Genomic DNA, 20,756 nt, shown 5'->3' on the forward strand with positions numbered 1-20,756 from the left:
TAGCACCGGCGTCAACTCAGGGGCACACGTTCTAAGCACGATTGGAGAAATGCCATCCGGCCCGCTCGACTTCCTGACGTCCAACGAAAACAGAGCTCGCCTAACAGTTTTCTGTCGGAACTGTACTTCAGGCATGGAGCTCTGACACCGCGGGATGGTCGGCGGTGTTTTTCCGTTGTCGTCAAGAGTCGAGTTGGAGGAAAAAAGAGTGCACAGGAGATCGGCTTTCTCTTTTGCCGTATGGGCCAGGGTGTCATTCCTCATGTGCAACGGCGGCATGGACGGCTGGTTGAAGTTACCAAGAGCAGCTTTCGACAACGACCAGAACTTGCGTGTTCCGGTCGGGTAACTGGAAAGCTGCTCGCCAATTTTGACGACGTGCTTCGATTTCGCACGGGCGATTTGCCGCTTAAAAAATCTGGAGGCACGTTTAGATTTCCTCTTCAGAACTTTGCAGTTCGGATCCTTTGAGCCCAGCGCCGCAACCCAAGTTCGATACGACTGTTTTTTGCAGTCAGATGCTGCTTTAACTGACGCATCGAACCAGGGCTGTGATCTGCCACCGATCGGTACTACAGAGCTTGGTATAAAAATATCCATGCCCTGCAGTATCACATCGGCTACTGCAACGGCGCAGGCACTAGGATCATCCGAAAGGAAACAAACCCTGCCCCAAGGGTAGGATGCAAAAAAGGAACGCATCCTATCCCAATCTGCTGACTTGTAGTGCCAAACGCGGCGGGTCGCTGGTGGTCTGCGACGTTGGCGTCGGATAGGCACTACACTCCTGACCAGGCAATGGTCGGACGTTCCGAGAGGGGCGTCGACAGAGACCTGGTAACCATCGGGATGTGTAGTCAGCAGAAGATCTAATAAGGACGGCATGTGGCTATCCACATCCGGGAGCCGCGTCGGCGACTTAACCAATTGGGACAGACCATACGCCAATGCAAAATTATGCACAGATCGCCCTGCGTAGTCTGTGGTACGTGATCCAAGCCATTCATCATTGTGCCCGTTGAAATCACCCAAGACTACGATTTCAGCGGAGGGGATCTGAGCAAGCACGTCATCAAATGCCGCTTGAACGCAGCCCATGAGGTGATCCGTTTCTGCGTTACCACTATGGGACCTGTAGACACACGCATAGATGCGAACGCGGTCCTCTAAATCTACGCGGAGCCAGAGAGTAGACAGGCCCCTACCCTCAAAATTGCCGAGACGGCGACAGCAGATATCCTCCCTAACGTACACACATACCCCGGCATGAGGCATGAAATTATGCTCAATTTTGTACCCGGGGTACGTTAAATATGACGTATCGCTAGGTCGAGATATCTGCGTCTCCGTAAGGAAACACAAGGCCGGCTGCGCCGTCTCAAGGTGGTGGTGGACGGCGTTTAAGTTGGAGTGAATTCCCCGGATGTTACAAAAGTCCACATTAAGCGTGGAGCGGGGTGCCGTGGTGTTGCTGCCCTGTTTGTCCTGTGACATACGCGGTACTGTGCCCTCCCCAGAATACGAGGGGCAGCCCGAGCGCGAATGCTCGGGGAGGGATTCTCCGGCTCTACAAGAGCCGGTACCCTCCTGGGGTTATTTATTTATTAGGACCGCTCTCATATTTTGTTGGGGGGGGGGGAATGGCCTCCGGTCCTCGACACTAACCTATGCGAAACATAGCGGCACTAGGCCGCTACTTCACGCCGGTATTCTGTGCGAGTGTGGTAAGTAACCCGGACGAGTCTGGCCCGATTGTGCTGACGTCATAAGACAGCAGCGTGACTCTCCCACTTTCAAAAAGCCCGTAGTCGCCTCTTACGACACCCTTGGACCTGGGACTACCCTATTCTTTTTACGCCCCGAGGCAGCACAGCACGTCATACATAAGACAATCTCTTCTTCAACTATGATCGCCTCGTACCAACACACTGTATAATGCTTCCTATCTCATTTTGTCCCACGTTAAATCTTGTGAGTTTATGTTTCTGTCTCTTTTTAGTGTCGCTTTTTCGTTTCATCGACTTCCAAATCACAACGATGCTAAAGAAATTTTCACTTCCAAAACCGCGTTACGATCTGCTGAAACTGACAATAACATAAAACTAATCTTTTATACTATGCTATTCTTCGAAATGAATCAAATGAAACACAGCCAGAACTATTATAGAGCTAATAAATTGCTTCTCTTATATATAAGAGCACTCTGTTTGAGAAATTGTTGTATCAAATGAATCATATATATTATTTTTTATCATTGCTTAATGTGTTTTTGTCATTAATTCGACGATAGCTTTTATTGGTTTCATTTTTAACCGACCTCGAAAAGGAGGAGGTTTGGTTGCCAAGCCAAATGTAATAGCAGGTACCTACACTCGCCACGCGTGACTTTGGGCGGGATAGCTTCGTCTAGAAATGTACAAATAATAGTAGTTTATTAATATTGAAGGTATAAGATTTGCATAAGAGGTGTATGAAATTAAATCTCTATGAAGTTATTTTATACTTTAGAGTTTTTGATGTCGGTTTTTTAAACGTATTTTTATTTTTCATACACTGTTTTAAGCATGGATTTAAAGCTCCCTTGGAGGATCACTGCACTCGAAATCTAACAAGAATACATGGAATCGCGATCGAGCCCTTTTCTCGGGCTTAGGGCACTCAAATAATGATAGGGGTGCTTCAAACTCTATACGAAAAAAAATGACAAGTAAATAAATGAATGATACCTATTTTTAGATTATTTATACATTTAGGTAGACTATGACAGCTGTGAAAACGTCTGCGAAAAATTATGTTTAGAACTAACCTCTATATTGAGCAATTCACGCACACTAACACAACGTGTCATACAAATCGCGCGTGTAAGACGTAGCTGGTCACGCACACTAAACTAATATTCCTGGCCTGTTTTCATCGGTTGTCTAACAACAAGATTATACTATCTACATATAAATTATCTAATAGGTACATATAAGTAGTTATGAAACCAAATTATTTATGCAATAAAACTTAGATCATTTATAACTTTAGATAGACTGTGACCGCTGTGAAAACATAGAAATAATTGAGAATTGAATTTTGAGCAATGCACGCACACTAACACAAAGCGACGTACAAATAGCGAGTGTAAGACATAGCTTGTCAGGCACTCTAAAGTAATAAACCTGGCCTGTTTTCATCGGTTGTCTAGCAGCAGGAGGCTCTATTCTAGACGTAGAAATTATCTAAGCAATAAAGATGATAGCCTTGAAAAATGTTCCTACAATAAGTGCTTTCTTAAATGACCTAGGTAATATTTTGTTCATTTCTTCATTTCATTCTATCAATTTCTATTTGTTTTTCGAAAAAGTAGATACTATACTAGGTTGCAACTGTATTTACATATGAAAAGACACATTTTTTGAGTGTTTGCTATTACTTTTACAAAAAAAAAGGGCACATTTTCAGATTCAGTGCAGTTTTAGCAGTGGGAAGCTCCCTTGCACAGGATGCCGGCTAGATTTTAGGTACCACAACGGCCTCTTATTCTTCCGAGAAGCAGTAATGTGTAAACATTAGTGCGTGTCCATCTGAAGAGCGCCGTAGCTAGTGAAATTACTGGGCAAATGATATTTGACATCTTATGTCTCATGCAGTTGTAGTGCTGCTCAGAATTTTTGGGTTTTTCAATACTCTTGAGCGGCACTGCATTGTAATGGGCTGGGTATATCAATTACCATCAGCTGAACTTCCTGCTCGACTTGCTCCTTATTTTCATTAAAAAAAAATATCGAATCGTCTTGGAAGTACTGCGCAAGAAACAACAATCTAATGTGTTTTTGTGTAAATACCGGATGCTCATCACAAGAAGGAGAATTCTTTAAAAAAAATATCCAACTCACGCAGACAATATAAACTGCTGCCTTTGAAGTATTCAATTTAATTCAAGTACTGGGTGGGTAAGTTGACAGGTACTCAGTACAGTGGTTTCTTTGCGTTCCGAATTTCTAATAGATTTGTTGTTTAGTATGTATGGAGTGTTGTCTTAAAGAGCTACTGAGGGTCTCGATGTTGCAATGTTCACTTTCACAGTAATTTTAGATTCTATATTTACATCTGTGGACTTTGGGATTTTAGCTAGATTCTAGCTCCTAATTTTTTTTTTATGGAATAGGAGGACAAACGAGCGTACGGGTCACCTGGTGTTAAGTGATCACCGCCGCCCACATTCTCTTGCAACACCAGAGGAATCACAAGAGCGTTGCCGGCCTTTAAGGAAGGTGTACGCGCTTTTTTGTTGAATTATTAATTAATGTCATAAAATACGACATTAAGTACTTATATGTATATAGGTTATTATTGTAGGGGACACAAAACAACACAGCACATATTCAGATTCAGTGCAGTTTTTACCAGTGGGAGGCTCCTTTTGCACAGGAAGCCAGCTAGATTATGGGTACCACAACGGCGCCTATTACTGCCGTGAAGCAGTAATGTGTAAACATTACTGTGTTTCGATCTGAAGGGCGCCGTAGCTAGTGTAATTACAAATAAGACTTAACATCTTGTCTCAAGGTGACGAGCGCAGTTATAGTGCCGCTCAGAATTTTTGGGGGTTTAAGAATCCTGAGCGACACTGCATTGTAATGGGCAGGGTGTATCAATTACCATCAGCTGAGTCCCTTATTTTCATTAAAAAAAACGGCTGGATCACTTGGGGTTGCGTAGAGACGTCGCTACATTGTGTATCTTCTACCGCATCTATCACGGTGAGTGTTCCGAAGAGCTGTTTCACCTGATTCCTGCCGCCAAATTCCACTTTCGCACGACACGCCACAAGTTAGGATATCATCCCCACCATCTGGATTAATGGCGGTCCCCCACAGTGCGGTTTTCAAGGAGCTTCCTTCCAGGTACTACAAAGCTGTGGATTGAGCTTTCTTGTGCGTTGTTTCCGGGACGATACGACATGGGTACCTTCAAAAGAAGCGCGTACACCTTCCTTAAAGGCCGACAACGCAACTGTGATTCCTCTGGTGTTGCAAGAGATGTGGGCGCCGGTGATCACTTAACACCAGGTGACACGTACGTTCGTTTGTCCTCCTTTTCCATAAAAAAAAAGGTTAGGTTGTGCCCGCTTTCATATAAAATTATCTTTCATTGTGAGATAGAACTTCTTGTTTGCTAGCGACTGCCTGTCAAGCGGTTGGCTTCTAATATAAAATTGCTTCTACTTGCGATACTTTTTTGACTAATGTACCCATCCTATTTTGATCTTTTGAAATGAAGTTCCTTATCGCACAAAAATCTTACAAAATAATTGTAAGATTTTTCGTTTCAGATCGCCTCATATAAATATACTAGGAAAGGAACTCCGCCTCAACCGTTAAGCGTTATTTATATAACTAGCTGATACCCGCGACTTCGTCCGCGTACACACATGAATAAGCCCGTAGTACCTAAGAATCTTTATTCCTTATGACAAAACTTAAGATTCATCGTTCATAAAAAAGTTCATTTCAAATTTTATTTGAGCTAAAGTTAAGATTATATTTTACCTCCTGAGAAAGAAGGAAAGAAATAAAAAATTCTAATTAGTTATTCAATTATACAAACTATTCTTTCAATTTGATTTCTCAACGACGTCTCGGGGAAAAACGAAATGTTGTTTTTTATTTCATTCCTAGCATTTTATATTTATTCACCTTTTTAAACCTACCACAAATAATTCAAGACCAAAATTAGCCAAATTGGTACAGCCGTTCTCGAGTTTAAGCGAGACTAAAGGCCGGCAACGCTCTTGTGATTCCTCTGGTGTTGCAAGAGAATGTGGGCGGCGGTGATCACGTGAACACCAGGTGACCCGTATGCTCGTTTGTCCTCCTATTCCATAAAAAAACAAAGACTAACGAACAGCAATTCATTTTTATATATATAGATAGATAGGTAGGGTATACATAATTTAACTATAATATTTAATATAATTTAACTTAAATGTTATTAGTCTCTGAGCTTGAAATTAGTTTAATTTATTAATTTGTTACCTGAAGTGCCAGTAGGCATAGCTCGAAGATGGTCGTTTTGGTAGTAAAGTCATCGGATGGCGAAAACGTTCCGGAACGCGCAGTGTTAGTAGGCACAAGATGGACCGATGATGTGGTCAAGATCGCTGGATTAGGTTGGACGTGCGCAGCACAGGACCGATTGTCGAGGAGATCTTTGGGGGATGCCTTTATCCAGAAGTGGACGTCTTCCGGCTGACATGATGAAGATGATGATAATTAATCTGTTATTTTAGTACCTAACAATGTCATTCTTTTTAGTTTCCTGCCCTTTTATTACAATTTATAATGTTCTTGAAAAGAGATCTAAAGTTTTCGCGTAACGTAGGTATTTATTTCAAGATGTAAAGTTCAAAAGCAAAACGCTGCTTCAAAAAATAATTTTCTAAGCAAAGATAGCACGTAAAATTATAAAAATAACTGAAGGACACTGATAAATAAAGTAAACATCGTTTATGATGATATCAAGAGCACCGCTTTGCGAGACGCCATATTGTTTTAAATGTAATCTCATAATTAGGATTTACGGATAGATGAGACATATGGTATTATTTAGTTCACACGCGCATACTTTATTCGATAGACTTATTAATGTTTTAGATAACTAATCGCAATTATTAATAATTATATAAATGTAGGTAATATTTTGCTAGTGTCTATACGCTAGCTCAGCTGTTTCGCCAACAATTTCTATCTTTTTTTATGAAAATAAGGGACGAGACAAGCAGGAAGTTCAGTTGATGGTAATTGATACGCACTGCACATTACAATGCAATGCCGCTCAGGATTCTTGAAAAACCCGTAAAATTTTGGGTGGCACTACGATTGCACTCGTCACCTTGAGACATAAGATGTTAAGTCTCATTTGCCTAGTAATGTTTACACATTCCTGCTTCACGGCAGAATAGGCGCCGTTGTGGTACCCATAATCTAGCCAGCATCTTGTGCAAAGGACTTACTTCACAATCAATATTAGAAAAAAAAAGAGTTGGAATATATTTATTCATGATTGTTTTTTTTTGGGCGAGGAACCGTCGCGGGCGTCCACAGAATGCTCTATAAAAGTTTCATCGAAATGTGATCAATTTTATTGTTTCTGAACGCATAGGGAACAAATATACAAACATTTGGTTTTTATTTATAACGATTTAAAGCTTACCTTATATTTAACGAACCTTATTATTAACAATAAGTCATAAATGACCTTGACTTAATTAGCTTTAATTAGATTTATGATGAAAAATAATGTTTGTTTGCAAGTTATGAAAATTTTTTATGTTTTTAGGGATGTTTAAGTATGTATTTTGTTTTAAATATATCGTTATGGTGTAGATTAGCTGCTGGCGATTTACCTCAAAATTGTTAGACTACGATCGATCGGCTCTGAGAGGCTTCAAGTATGTGTGATGAAGGATTGTCGTCTAGTCGGTAGAGATAGGTAGAGTGTCACAATGACAAAGATATATTAGTTTTGCGCAAAATATGCATTTTTTAGTAAAGGTAAGTGTAGGTCTGCTCTTAAATGTCAATGAAAAAACTCATAATTATTATTCAAAATTGCGAGTTTATTGGTTCTTACAAAACAAACGCCTTCTAAAGTTCTAAGCTTAACTAAAGAGCGACTTTGGATGTTCAATCTGCATGACACTGCATGTCCTGAGCATACTTTTCATAAGATGGTACGTAATTACCAATTTTAGTTTATCATGCCGGATTTTTTTCTCGAGATCGACTCAAAAAGCACTCGCGATCGACCAGTCGATCCCGATCGACCGTTTGAGCACCCCTGGTGTAGATAATGCATAATAAAATGCATATTTTTAGGCGCTAGATAATTTGTGTAATTATAATATAGTCTTCCGCATTGATCTTGAGCGGTGTATTTGGTTAATTTAACTGCCTTAAATTAACTTAAATGTGTTTACGTCGCAGTTGATAAATAATACTCATATTTACATTAAAGCGATATAAATTTTTCGTCGAGACGCCAACCATTTTGTTGAGGTATCTATTGAGTGGACAGTAAATATTTGGAAGTTGTTTATTTATGTATACAGGAGCCGGCGAGGGATATAGTTTACATGAATTACTTATATAGTTCAAGAAGAGAGAGTTCTTGAGTGTTAGTCTATAAAGACTAATTTTTTTTTTTGGAAAAGGAGGACAAATGAGGGTACGCGTCACCTGGTGTTAAGTGATCACCGCGGCCTACATTCTCTTGCAACACCTGAGGAATCACACGAGCCCATAAAGAAGTTGTACGCGCTTTTTTTGAAAGTTCCCATGTCGTATAGTCCCGGAAACACCGCACAAGGAAGTTCATTGCACAGCTTTGTAGTACATGGAAGAAAGCTCCTTGAAAACAGGATTGCCACACATCAAGATGATGGGGATGATATCCTAACTTGTGGCGTGTCGTGCTAAGGTGGAATTCGGCGGCAGGAATCAGGTGCAAGAGCTCTTCGAAACACTCGAGTGAAGCGACGTCTCTACGCAACGCTAAGTGATCCAGCCGTTCACAGAGCACTGTGTCCCCGACAATTCGAGCTACTCTGAGTTATACGCGGTCAAATGGATCGAGCTGATACTGGGGTGCGTCAGACCAGAGCGCTAGAATGTGGGCCGACTTGAAGTATTGCCGTGCTCTATTATTGTTACATTTTAGTTGACCTGGCAAACGTTGTTTTGCCATATACATTATACATGTATATACCTACCTTGGGCAACGAATCTATTACAAAAGATTTCATTGAGATCGGTCGAATAGTTTAGGAGTTATCAGGGAACATCCTCCTCCTCTTCCTCGCGTTGGTTTCCTCAGTGCTGAGGGTCGTGATCATGTCGACAGAGTACTTTGTTGCGTATTATTTGCCGCCATCTGCCCCTGTCGGTGACAGTGGTTTCAAGGGCAGTGCGAATCTGATCGGTCCATCGCATGGGGCTCCTTCCTCTTGGTCTTCTTCCCTCCACCTTCCCTGTTACCATCAGTCTCTCCAGGTTGTCTTCATCCCTTCTGGCGATGTGGCCGAAGTATTCTAGGACCCTACGCAAGCAGATGGTAGAGAGCCTAGTCACAATGCCCAGCCGAGCTAGGGAACATACAAACATATATATATATATATATAGATTGTAAAGATTATAAGATAACTTACGGGGCAATTTAATCATTAAATAAGCATTTAATTTTTTTTTAAAACCAATAAGGTTATTTATTCTTAAGTGTAATTGTTGGCCCTTATGAATAAATGTCTCGACATCATATTATATTGCTCTTAATAGTGATTTTCATTATTATAACACTAGAAATAAGGGATTGCTTGTAATTAATTCTAGTACACTTCATAAGATACATAATAGCATTAAGGGTAAATGATACACTGTTATAATAAAGTCCCAGCCACTGTTCAGGCATTATCTATAAATAAATTTAAATGTTTTATAAAAAATGGCTCTGTCGTAAATCCTGGACTAGATTGCGATTATTTTATAGAGATAGAAATGACAGTACAATATTGTATATTTTTATTGAAAAGAGCGCAAAAAAAAGAATGCTGGGAGAGTTTCTTGCGCCACTTCTTCTCTGTCAGTGCGCCATTTATTTCCGAAGCGGTAGTAGTATCCAGTAGTTATTAGAAATGACATCAAAAAGAATTCTAAAGGAATCAATTTTGAGAAAATAAATGCCTTTTATTATTACCAAGCCATCAACAATCACGTCATAGTACTGTTGTTCATACTTTTGTTCCTTCATTAAATTTATTCACGTTTATTCATTTTACACGTTCCCTGCATTAATTTGCGGCAATGAACGGCTTACGATCGTGTGGGCCGATTTGGATGTCGACTGATTTGTATACAATGATCATTGTTTCGACGACACCGCTCCATCTATTTACATTTTCTCACTATATTGGCCTTCATTATTCTATTGTGAACTCTTTGACCGTCTGTCAATCGAATTAGTTAATAATTATGTCATTTTGATGAGGATTTTTTGTTTCGACAAATGAAAACCTTATTGGTTGAGACGTGGAATGTTAAAATTCATTGTAGGTATCTGCTGTACTACTAGACCAGTGCCGAAGCCTTTGAAAATAATAAAAAGTGAAACAAAATAATAGTAGGATGAAACTCATTGGAAAAGGATGAGAATATAAAAAAAAATTAAGGAAAAAATAAATTACGGGCGATATGAGGTCGGGAAGTGGAAAAGAGGGGTGTTTTAGGGTAAAAAATGGTTTATCTCGATTTCTGGCAAAACTACAAGTCCTATGGCAAAAAGTTAAGTGGCAAAGTTGTAGGTAATAAAGAGGTCTACAACTTTTGTAATTACACTTTTTTCACATAACCTCAAAGTTTATGTGAATAATTCAAAAAACCAAGTTTTTGGTTTTAAATTTTTATCTTTTTCAAAAAAAAAAAATTTCTTTCACGAAATATTGTAAAAAGTTACCTTGTTATGTCCCAAGTACACTGTAATTTATTTGGATTGTAATATTTATTTTATCCTTTTTACATTTATAAATAGATTTGATTAATTGTAATCCATATTTTTGCTGCTACGAAACAACAGGTATGAATTCTTTATGAAAAGCCTTTTGTTTGACTTAAATTTTCCGAACATTTACAATTGTATTTTTTTGCACCATCAGAAAGAAGTTATTTCAACGAACAAAAAGCCCCCAAACTTTTTGAAAAAATTTTGACGTCAGAATTTTCGATTGGACATAGTAAGGTAACTTTTCACCAAATTTTGTAGAAAAAAATTTTTTTTTAAAAGAAATAAAAAACCAAAAACGTGGTTTTTTGAATTTTTCATCTAAATTTTGAGGTTATGTGAAAAAATAGTAATTACAAAAGTTGTAGATCTTTTTATTACCTACAACTTTGCCACTTAACATTTTGCCATAGGACTTGTAGTTTTGCCGGAAATCGAAATAAACCGTTTTTTACCCTAAAACACCCCCACTTTTCCACTTCCCGACCTCAGATCGCCCGTAATTTATTTTTCCCTTATTTTTGTTATATTCTCGTCCTTTACCAATGGGTTTCATCCTACTGTAATTTTTTTTGGTTTTAGAAATTATCGACTCTGATCTATACCTACCATTCATAGTTTCAAGTTGAGATTGGATTGGGAGGCTCCTTTGCACAGGAAGCCGGCTAGATTATGGGTACCACAACGGCGCCTATTTCTGTCGTGAAGCAGTAATGTGTAAACATTACTGTGTTTCGGTCTGAAGGGCGCCGTAGCTAGTGAAATTACTGGGCAAATGAGACTCAATATCTTATGTCTCAAGGTGACGAGCGCAATCGTAGTGCAGCTCAGAATTTTTGGGTTCTTTGAGAATCCTGAGCGGCACTGCATTGTAATGGGCATGGCGTATCATTTACCATCAGCTGAACTTCCTGCTCGTCTCGTCCCTTATTATCATAAAAAAAAATACCAATACACCCCATATATGGCGTTTGTCTATTGATGCCAAAGAAATATTAAAAAGCGCGGTATTCAAAGAGGCTGTAAATACTACGTAATAAGAGGCGGGATTGCCTAAGTAAAAATTGAAATTGAGTTTAGTATGAAACTTGTAGTCATTTGACGGTACGGTATCGCGATTGACGACGATGTATAATTCGGTAAAGTTTGAAAGCGAACAGTTGCTTAAGACGTAGTGGATTTCGGCTATCTCCTTTTTTTACACGATTATAGCCGTTGTCTGTCAATCTATCTTTTTATTCAAAATACGATTTAAAATCACTTATTTAACGTCAAAAACTACCACGCATTCAAAAGAGACTGCCTCAGACCTGAGAAGAATGGGCGCAAGAAACTTAGCGGGCTTTTTTTTTAATATAAAATATGGATTACAATGTGATATCGTACAATAAACATTTATAATTAAAGAGCCTGAGGGTGTTCGCTTTATTCCCAGTCCGTGGTGTCATTAAGAAAATCGTTTATGCTATAGTAACCTTTCCCACACAAACGTTTTTTAACAATTCTTTTAAATTTCGTAACACATTTGCTTTGTTCATTTTCTGGGATCATATTGTAGAAGCATATACATCGCCCAACAAAAGACTTACTAACTCGACCCAACCGAGTAGTAGGCATAATATATTTATGTTTGTTCCTCGTGTTAACATTATGAATGTCACAGTTTCTTGAAAATTGCTTATGAACATACAGAACATTATCAAAAATGTATTGAGAAGCAACAGTCAAAATGTTTATTTCTTCAATCGAGTGAATTGCTTTTTTCTAAGAGAGTTTAGCTAGGATGGCGGTATTTGTTTATCTATCGAGCGATGGTGCGCATTCTGTCCCCGCAGCATCTTTTTCTTGGTATAAAGGTACCTATGTGTTTACTATTTTCTTATATTAAACCGAGTATTACACATATATATAAAACACTTTTTAAAGGATTAAAATGCTACAAGCGTAACTGTGTTTCTACATTAGATTTAGCATTAGAGTTACATTTTTATTATCACTTGAGTTAACCCGACGATCTTATTTATTCATTTATTTATTGGTTCAAAAAACAACATACATATATTAGTCTTTACAAAATAACACTCCTTTAAGTATATTATGATTAACATATACGTTAATTAAATGGAAACACTTAAAATGGCGTCATATTTAACTAAAATAAATGTAGAATTATATAATGCAATAGGCTATCTTATGTTACTGTCACGACTTAGGCAAATACATGTAAACGTTAACTAATAATATAAAAACGCATGCATAAGAAGTAAAATAATATCCTAGGTATTATAAAATAGGTGAAAACTGATACACATTTCAAAATACATAAATATGCAGGACATAAAGATAAGCTAAATCTCTAACTGGCGCAGAGTGTCTAAAACTAGGCGTCATAAACTACAAAGACTATTAGAAAACATATCTATACAATTATTGATATTTGCTAAATCTAATTATATTATTATTGATTATTTGAGATAATCTAATAATTCACCTCATGACGACGACAACCGAGAAGTGTGAAAATACGTTCATTAGTTTAGGAGTTCACTGGAAACAAACATCAAGACTCTAGATTTATATATTTTTAACTCAATTCAAAAAGGATTAGGTATTTTTTATGTATGTACACCGATTTCTATGAGATTTATGATCAGATTTACGTAATTTTACATTAGTTGGATGCGGAATAGATGCCATTTGATTCCATAAAATTTTTACATAGTTTGGCCCAGTACTTTTCATTTTACGAATTTTTTTTATGAAAATTCTTGTGTCCGTGGAGGATATAATTGCTTTCATATTGATAGCTTTGAAGTCGGTGCCAAGCCAAATGTAATAGTTGGTACCTACACTCGCCACGCGTGACTTTGAGCGGGATAGCTTCGTCTAGAACAAAACAACCCAAGCGGACAGACACGCGTGGCCAGACATCCTTAATAATTACAGTAAGTAAGCTGTTTCTAATATTAAGTCTTATTTTGTCTAAGGCCTAAACCTTATCCATTGGTAGCACATATAAATAATAGTATTTTATTAATATTAAAGGTTTTATACAGTTATTTAGTTAATTGATACTTTTCAGTTTTTAAAGTGGGCTTTTTTAGCCGTAGTTTTTTTTAAGAAGATAACATTATCACAGTATCGAAGTGTAAATTCGTCACCAAAGAATACAGAGCGTGATCTTACGATAACCTTGTTTACGAGCCAGATAAGAATGCACCGCCTGTCGAGCTAAAATAACGAACATTATGAATACTGATGTATTGTGAAGGAAGTGATTTGTATGCATCGCGTATTCATGTGTTGTGTACAACTAAAAGCTAATGCTGATGTAGCCGTGTGCAATGAATATATTGTTACATCCTAGAAAACTTACATAGATAAGTCCTTTAATGTCACTATTTTTTAATTTAATATATTACCGTCATATATCTTAATATATATATTACGTGACACGTTGTTTGTCCGCGATGGCCTCCTAAACTAATGAACGGATTTAAATCGGGATTACTTCTTGGAGTGCAGTTTAGTCCAACTTGAGAGATAGGGTAGATTTTATTTCGATTTGGGACCCATAATTATTTTTATTTCCAATATTTGTTTTGTATAGACATATTTTCTATGAGAGAATTTAGTGACGCACGGTTTGACAGTTCCGCTGTGAAACAGTTTCATTATAGCAACAGCGAGCATTTTTTACGAAGTAATTCTTGATGTTTTGAAATATTATTAGCAAATTCCAATAAAACAGTATTTTTTTTTATTATCTACAGAATAACGTCTTTCGGGGCAGCTAGTATATATATATATCACAAAAATCGTCACCTTTTTGCTCTTAATTGTGATTTTCATTATTATAACACTAGAAATAAGGGATTGCTTGTAACTAATTCTAGTTGGGTTCATAAGATACATAATAGCTTTAAGGGTAAATGTATACATTTTTAAAATAAAGTCCCAGCCACTGTTAAGGCATTATCTATAAATAAATTTAAATATTTTATTAAAAAATGGCTCTGTCGTAAATCTTACTACTCCACAGCTGAATATCAAAGTGATCCGACAGTCTGGGACTAGATTTTGATTATTTTATGGCAATAGCAATGACAATACAATATTGTATATTTGATTAAAAAGAGCGCAAAAAATAAGAATGCTGGGAGAGTTTCTTGCGCCGCTTCTTCTCTCTCAGAGCGCAATTTGTTTCCGAAGCGGTAGTAGAGTCTAGTATCTTAGAAATGACATCATAAAGAATTCTAAAAGAATCAATTTTGAGAAAATAAATGCCTTTTTTTCCTTAAAAGCATTTAATTTGATTTGAACTTGTACTGGAAAATGACACATTAATTTTGAATACTGCATGAGTAGACGACCTATAGTAGATTATGTAAGATAATGATTGAGTTCTGCGCAGGTCACCTAAAACTGTATTATCTTAATCTAAGACTATTGATTGATCTCCGCTGCGCTCCAACTAGATACCGCGCTACCTAAGAACAACAGCTTTTTTATTACGGCAACTTTTAGATGCTTATGTGCATGGCATCTTGACACACTTTAGTTTTAATTATTATAAAGCTTAACAGATCACGTGGCACGTCATCGTCGTTCATTGTTCGAGCCTGGCTCGAGTACGCCCACTTGGACGCAGTATTAGTTGCCGCACTTTGCGACTGCGGTATCTTCGAGAAAAAATTCGAGACCATTTGTATGGAAAAATATCCACTAACGATTTCTCTTAAGAAGTAAAGAAATGTAATATATTCCTCCATTTTATATTTGTAACAATATTAATCATCGCAGCGTAATCAAACACCACGTGTCCCGTTTGAAATATCTAATTACTTCACACTGAAACGAAATTCCTTGCTCGTTTGTTTGTGTGGCTGGTAATTAGGAGTTTGGACAAACATGTGGCGTCGTCTTACTCTTGGCCTTACACGTATTGATTTAAATACAAATTATATTTAATCTAGAGATAGACAGTTACGGTGTTATTAAAAAAATAATTTAAACAGTGTCTAACTAGACACGTGTTTTGTTAAACAGTGTCTAACTATTTGAACGACGTCTAAAACGGAGTTTACCTTTTTCCATTACAAAACTGTGTTTAGCTTGTGTTTAACTAAAACGCCATTACATAAACTTGTTTTTAAGGAATAGGAGGACAAACGAGCGTACGGGTCACCTGGTGTTAAGTGATCACCGCCGCCCACACTCTCCTGCAACACCAGAGGAATCACAAGAGCGTTGCCGGCCTTTGAGGAAGGTGTACGCGGTTTTCTGAAGATACCCATGTTGTATCGTCCCGGAAACACCGCACAAGGAAGCTCATTCAACAGCTTCGTAGTACGAGGAAGAAAGCTCCTTGAAAACCGCATTGTGGAGGACCGCCACACATCCAGATGGTGGGGATGATATCCTAACTTGTGGCGTGTCGTGCGAAGGTGGAATTCGCGGCAGGAATCAAGTTAAACAGCTCTTCGGAACACTCCCCGTGATAAATGCGGTAGAAGACACACAATGAAGCGACGTCTCTACGCAACGCCAAGTGATCCAGCCGTTCACAGAGCGCTAGGTCCCCGACAATTCGAGCTGCTTTGCGTTGCACGCGGTCAAATGGATCGAGCTGATACTGGGGTGCGTCAGACCAGAGATGACAGCAATACTCCATGTCTGGCTGGACCTGCGCTTTGTAGAGCGCTAAAATGTGGGCCGGCTTAAAGTATTGCCGTGCTCTATTGAAGACGCCCAGTTTCTTCGAAGCCAATATGGCTTTGCCCTCCAGAAGAACTGAAGTGTTCAGGAACAATTAAAGGAACGGAACGCAATTTTTGTCAGCTGTCATCTTTCTGTCATCATAATAATCTAATCTTAATGTTCCATAATATGAATATAATCTATCCGTTAGACATACCTTAGGCAAGCTTCGACTCGAAGACTTCGAATGTTTAAATATAAGCAGAGATTGTTTAACACAACACAACAGAAAGATACAGATTTGTAATAGAACTTTTTTTAAACAAGTGTTCAACACATGTTTACTTTTTTTTGTAATAACAAAGTAAGATTCCTATCATAATTTATTTATTACTAGCTGACCCAGCAAACGTTGTATTGCCGATATTAAAATCGCGATACAAAAGTAACTGTAGATCGTAGATGGGTGAAAATTTGAAGTTGTATGTATTTTTTAATGCTGACTCATAATCAAACGAATTAAAAAAAAAAATAATAAAAAATTTGGCGTGGACCACCCTTAACATGTAGGGGGATGAAAAATAAATGTCCGATTCTCAGACCTACCCAATATGCACTCAAAATTTCATGAGAATCGGTCAAGCCGTTTCGAAGGAGTTTAACTACAAACACCGCGACATGAGAATTTTATATATTAGATTATTTTTTTTATACTTCTAACTAATAACAGTTCGGCTATTTCAATTATGATATTACGGTCATTGGACCAGTTGTCGAATCATTGTGATTGTGAAGCCGAAACACCTCCAGGTCGAGGGATCGAATCTCAGCCGTGACATATTCTTACTGTTTAATTATTGATGTGAAAACTTCTATACCGGCGTTGAACACTTTTCTTGGGATGGGTATAAAATATTAAACTCGCGTCAGGACACGTGATCTGATCGAAAATTCGTAAGACAGTCGATTTTTCTGAGAGATAAACTTTTTAATGTAAAATAATTATATAAGTTCTGAAGTGTTAAATTTTTGATGTCATATATATTGTTATTTTTGTGTACGATAGCGCAATAAATGAATATTGTATTTAACTAAGAAATTAAGCAATTCGTGCGAAATTATTCCCTAACCATTCCAAAATGTTCAAAAATACACAACCTTAATGTTCAAGTTTGCACTTCTGCCGGCACTCCGGATGTGAAACCCGTTACTTTTTAATTCAATATTCATTCAAAATTATATAAACGCATATATGACGCCTTCGACATTGATCTTGAGCGTTGTGTTTAGTTAATTTTACTTAAGTGTGTTTACGTCGCGGTTGATAAATAATACTCATATTTACTTTAAAGCGATATAAATGTTTCGTCGAGACGCCAACCATTTTGTTGAGATATCTACTGAGTGGACAGTAAATATTTGGAAATTGTTTATTTATTTCTAAAGGAGCCGGCGAGGGTTATGATTAAGAATATTAAAATTACACAATTTGAGTCGTATTAGTTTGGAAAGGAAAGATATTATGTATTTTATGTGTGTATTCAATAAAAAATTAAAATTAAATTAAGTTGATAGTTAAGGCGCGGACTGACTAGGATTGTAAACGCTACAACCAGCAGTACAATATTTGTGTTGGTCATGTGGCTAAGCTGCAAATGGGCATTTATTTTACTGATTTTCTTTTGTTTATTCAAAATATACATATAAAATTGAATAATTGTTCGGTTTTAGTTCTAGAAAAATACTAATTCTATTAAATTCTTTAAAAAAAAGAATATTGTTATCGCTGAAAATTCCGAGATATTAAACTCCAAAGTTTATTTTTGGGTAGCAACTTCCCAATTTTTTATTGGATATTTCAAATTATATATAAATATTCTATTCGGTTCAAGTTTTTCTTTAAGTCCTTCTTTGTGCACTGTATTTTTTGCGTCGGATTATTTTCATTGCGTTATGTTGTAATCGACTCTCTAAGAAACCAAATTTTGTGGATATTGAAGTATGACCGCGCCTTAAACTCTATTTTGAGCATTGCACGAACACATACATATAAACATGTGTCATACAAATCGCGAGTGCAAGACGTATCTTGTAACGCACACTAAAGTAATAAACCTGGCCTGTTTTCATCGATTGTCTAGCACCAAGAGGTTCTATGTAGACTCTAACCCCCTTATTCATAATGGTCCGCTAACTTTAAACAGCCGCTTAGGAGGGTTTTTTCACACTCTGACTTAGGTCGATAGAAGAAGACAGAGTGAGAATTAGCAATGCTTTAAGTTAGCAGACTATTATGAATAAGGGGGTAAGTATAAATTTACGAAGGTTAAAATTATGTAAGTTAAAACTAAATAAGAACCCAACATATTTCACTGTAGTTACGTAACTTTAACATATAAGTTGTCTCTAAGAAGAACTGCAAATATTACAAAATATAATTAATAGTTTCATTAATGACTGGATATCATATTATGTTGATTTTAGACGAATATAATTATTATAAATGTGTCTGTTATTGCGAGCCTGTGTTGGCAAAGCATACTGGATCTCGAATAGTGATCCTGTTCACCCAATTCCTGTGTAATCGCATTGAATCAGTTGTAAATCAATACAATAAATCTTCTGCAATTTCCTGATCAAAATCCTTGTTAAGCTAAATTTATTATTTGTTATGTTTTTAAGTGATAACCCTAACTTCTGGGATTAATTACACAAATAAAACTGAAAACATAATTTTATAAACGATACGTCACTCGAACGGTTGCCTCAGTTGGAAAGAGCGCTCGCACGGAACGCGAGAGGTCGCGGGTTCGAGTCCCGAATCGTTCATAAAATATTGTTTTCAGTTTTATTTGTGTAATTAATCCACGAAGTTTAAGTTTAAAAAAGCATACAAGATTTTATGACGATAAGTCACTCGAACTGTCGGCTCAGTTGGAACAGCGCTCGCACGGAACGCGAGAGGTCACGTGTTCGATTCCCGCATCGTTCATAATATTTTGTTTTCAGTTTAATAAAACTTACACAAATATGTGTAAATCTATTATTGAAATAACAACAGCACATTTTTTTTAACAAGCCCAAAAATGAATACTGAGCGAGCTTATTATGCCGTTTCTTCTCTCTCAGCACGCAATTTGTTTCTGCTACATTTTGAGAAAAAAAAATGCATTTTATACATATTAATAAAATTGTTATATTAACAAACACTCAATAATGTTTAGGTGTATAAAAGGCATTTATTTTCTCAAAATTGGTTCCTTTAGACTTCTTTTTGATCTCATTTCTAATATACTAGACACTACTACCGCTTCGGAAAAGAAGAAGCGGCACAAGAAACTCTCCCAGATTTTTTTTTTTTTTGCGCTCTGTAGATATCTTTGTTTATGCTTTGTAGGTAGGTATGTATTTCTAGATGTAGAGTAAACTGTCGGTCAGTCTTTTATTATTAGTCGGTGAATTAAACTAATGTTATATTATAAAGGAAGTGAACAGCAGTAATATTTTATTCAGACTTTTTTTCTAAATTCCACGGGAACGAGATCGAGAACATAGGCTGTGATATACCACTGTCATGTTGTTATCATTATAAAATTAAACTAAATTAAAAAATTACCAATAATAATAAGCGTCCTTTTGTCATCGTATGTAATCAATTATGTTTTTGTTACAGATGTCATTGGTAGAAATCGCATCAGACTCCGCAATGCGAGAAGAAAGAATACAGAATATTTATAAATTCTGTACACCACAGCTGGTAAATTTTTTCTGAATTTATTTGATTAACTTAAATAACTTTTTCGAAACTAATTTAGATTATTAGGGTATTTTCGGTAATTCGTGCGTTGAAACAGGGACCTTGTCATATAAATTTTTGAAGTGTCTGCTTGTAACTGGCGTCACTAATATGGCGGACTGTCCCATTTTCAACTCGCGGGAATTATATTGACACGGGGGTGGGTCAGGGATTGGAAATAATACCGCTTATAGGAACGAGTCTCGTTCATTTTTTTTTCGAACATGCACTACGCCGGTCTGCCGCTGTTCCTCTTGTGGGCGGCGGTACCTTCAACGCGTCACACCGCACAGAACACTAAGTCTCTTCTATCTTCTTCTTCTTGGAACACTTCCACTCTTCACTATTTCTTCTTTTCTTCTTCTTCTTCCTTAACACTTTCGAGTCAGAACTAGAACTCCGTAGGCCACGCTTAGTACTGCTTATATACCCCCGGATCTATTCTATTTTCAAAATGATTCTCCCATTCCATCTTTAAGTTTAAATTGTCCAAGAAAATTCTTTTAACTACTTTTATCCTGCTTACACATTTTCCATTCCTTTTTTTCTGTTCGATTTGATTCTGAACTTACTAGAAATTTCCATTAACTTTACAAAACCCAAAAAATTCCATACACTGGTAGATGTATCGAACCCGAGTCTACAGCGTCTAAAGTAAACACTTTTACGCTAAAGCTACGAGTATTGCTGACAGAGCTGTTGAAATTATCAATGTCTTGAA

The 20,756-nt window shown here is 37.2% G+C and overlaps 1 protein-coding gene across 1 annotated transcript in view; it reads left to right on the top strand.

The window, feature by feature from the left end:
• Positions 1-20,756, top strand: part of LOC126973765 (reversion-inducing cysteine-rich protein with Kazal motifs) — a 93,734-nt gene that overhangs the window by 45,356 nt on the left and 27,622 nt on the right. Inside the window, exon 4 of the mRNA XM_050821083.1 lies at positions 19,913-19,996. Within this exon, the coding sequence (XP_050677040.1) occupies positions 19,913-19,996 (84 nt within the window). The remainder of the gene's footprint in view (positions 1-19,912; positions 19,997-20,756) is intronic.

The sequence above is a fragment of the Leptidea sinapis genome, chromosome 30 (genome assembly GCF_905404315.1).
Source record: "Leptidea sinapis chromosome 30, ilLepSina1.1, whole genome shotgun sequence".
Classification (NCBI taxonomy): Eukaryota; Metazoa; Arthropoda; class Insecta; order Lepidoptera; family Pieridae; genus Leptidea; species Leptidea sinapis.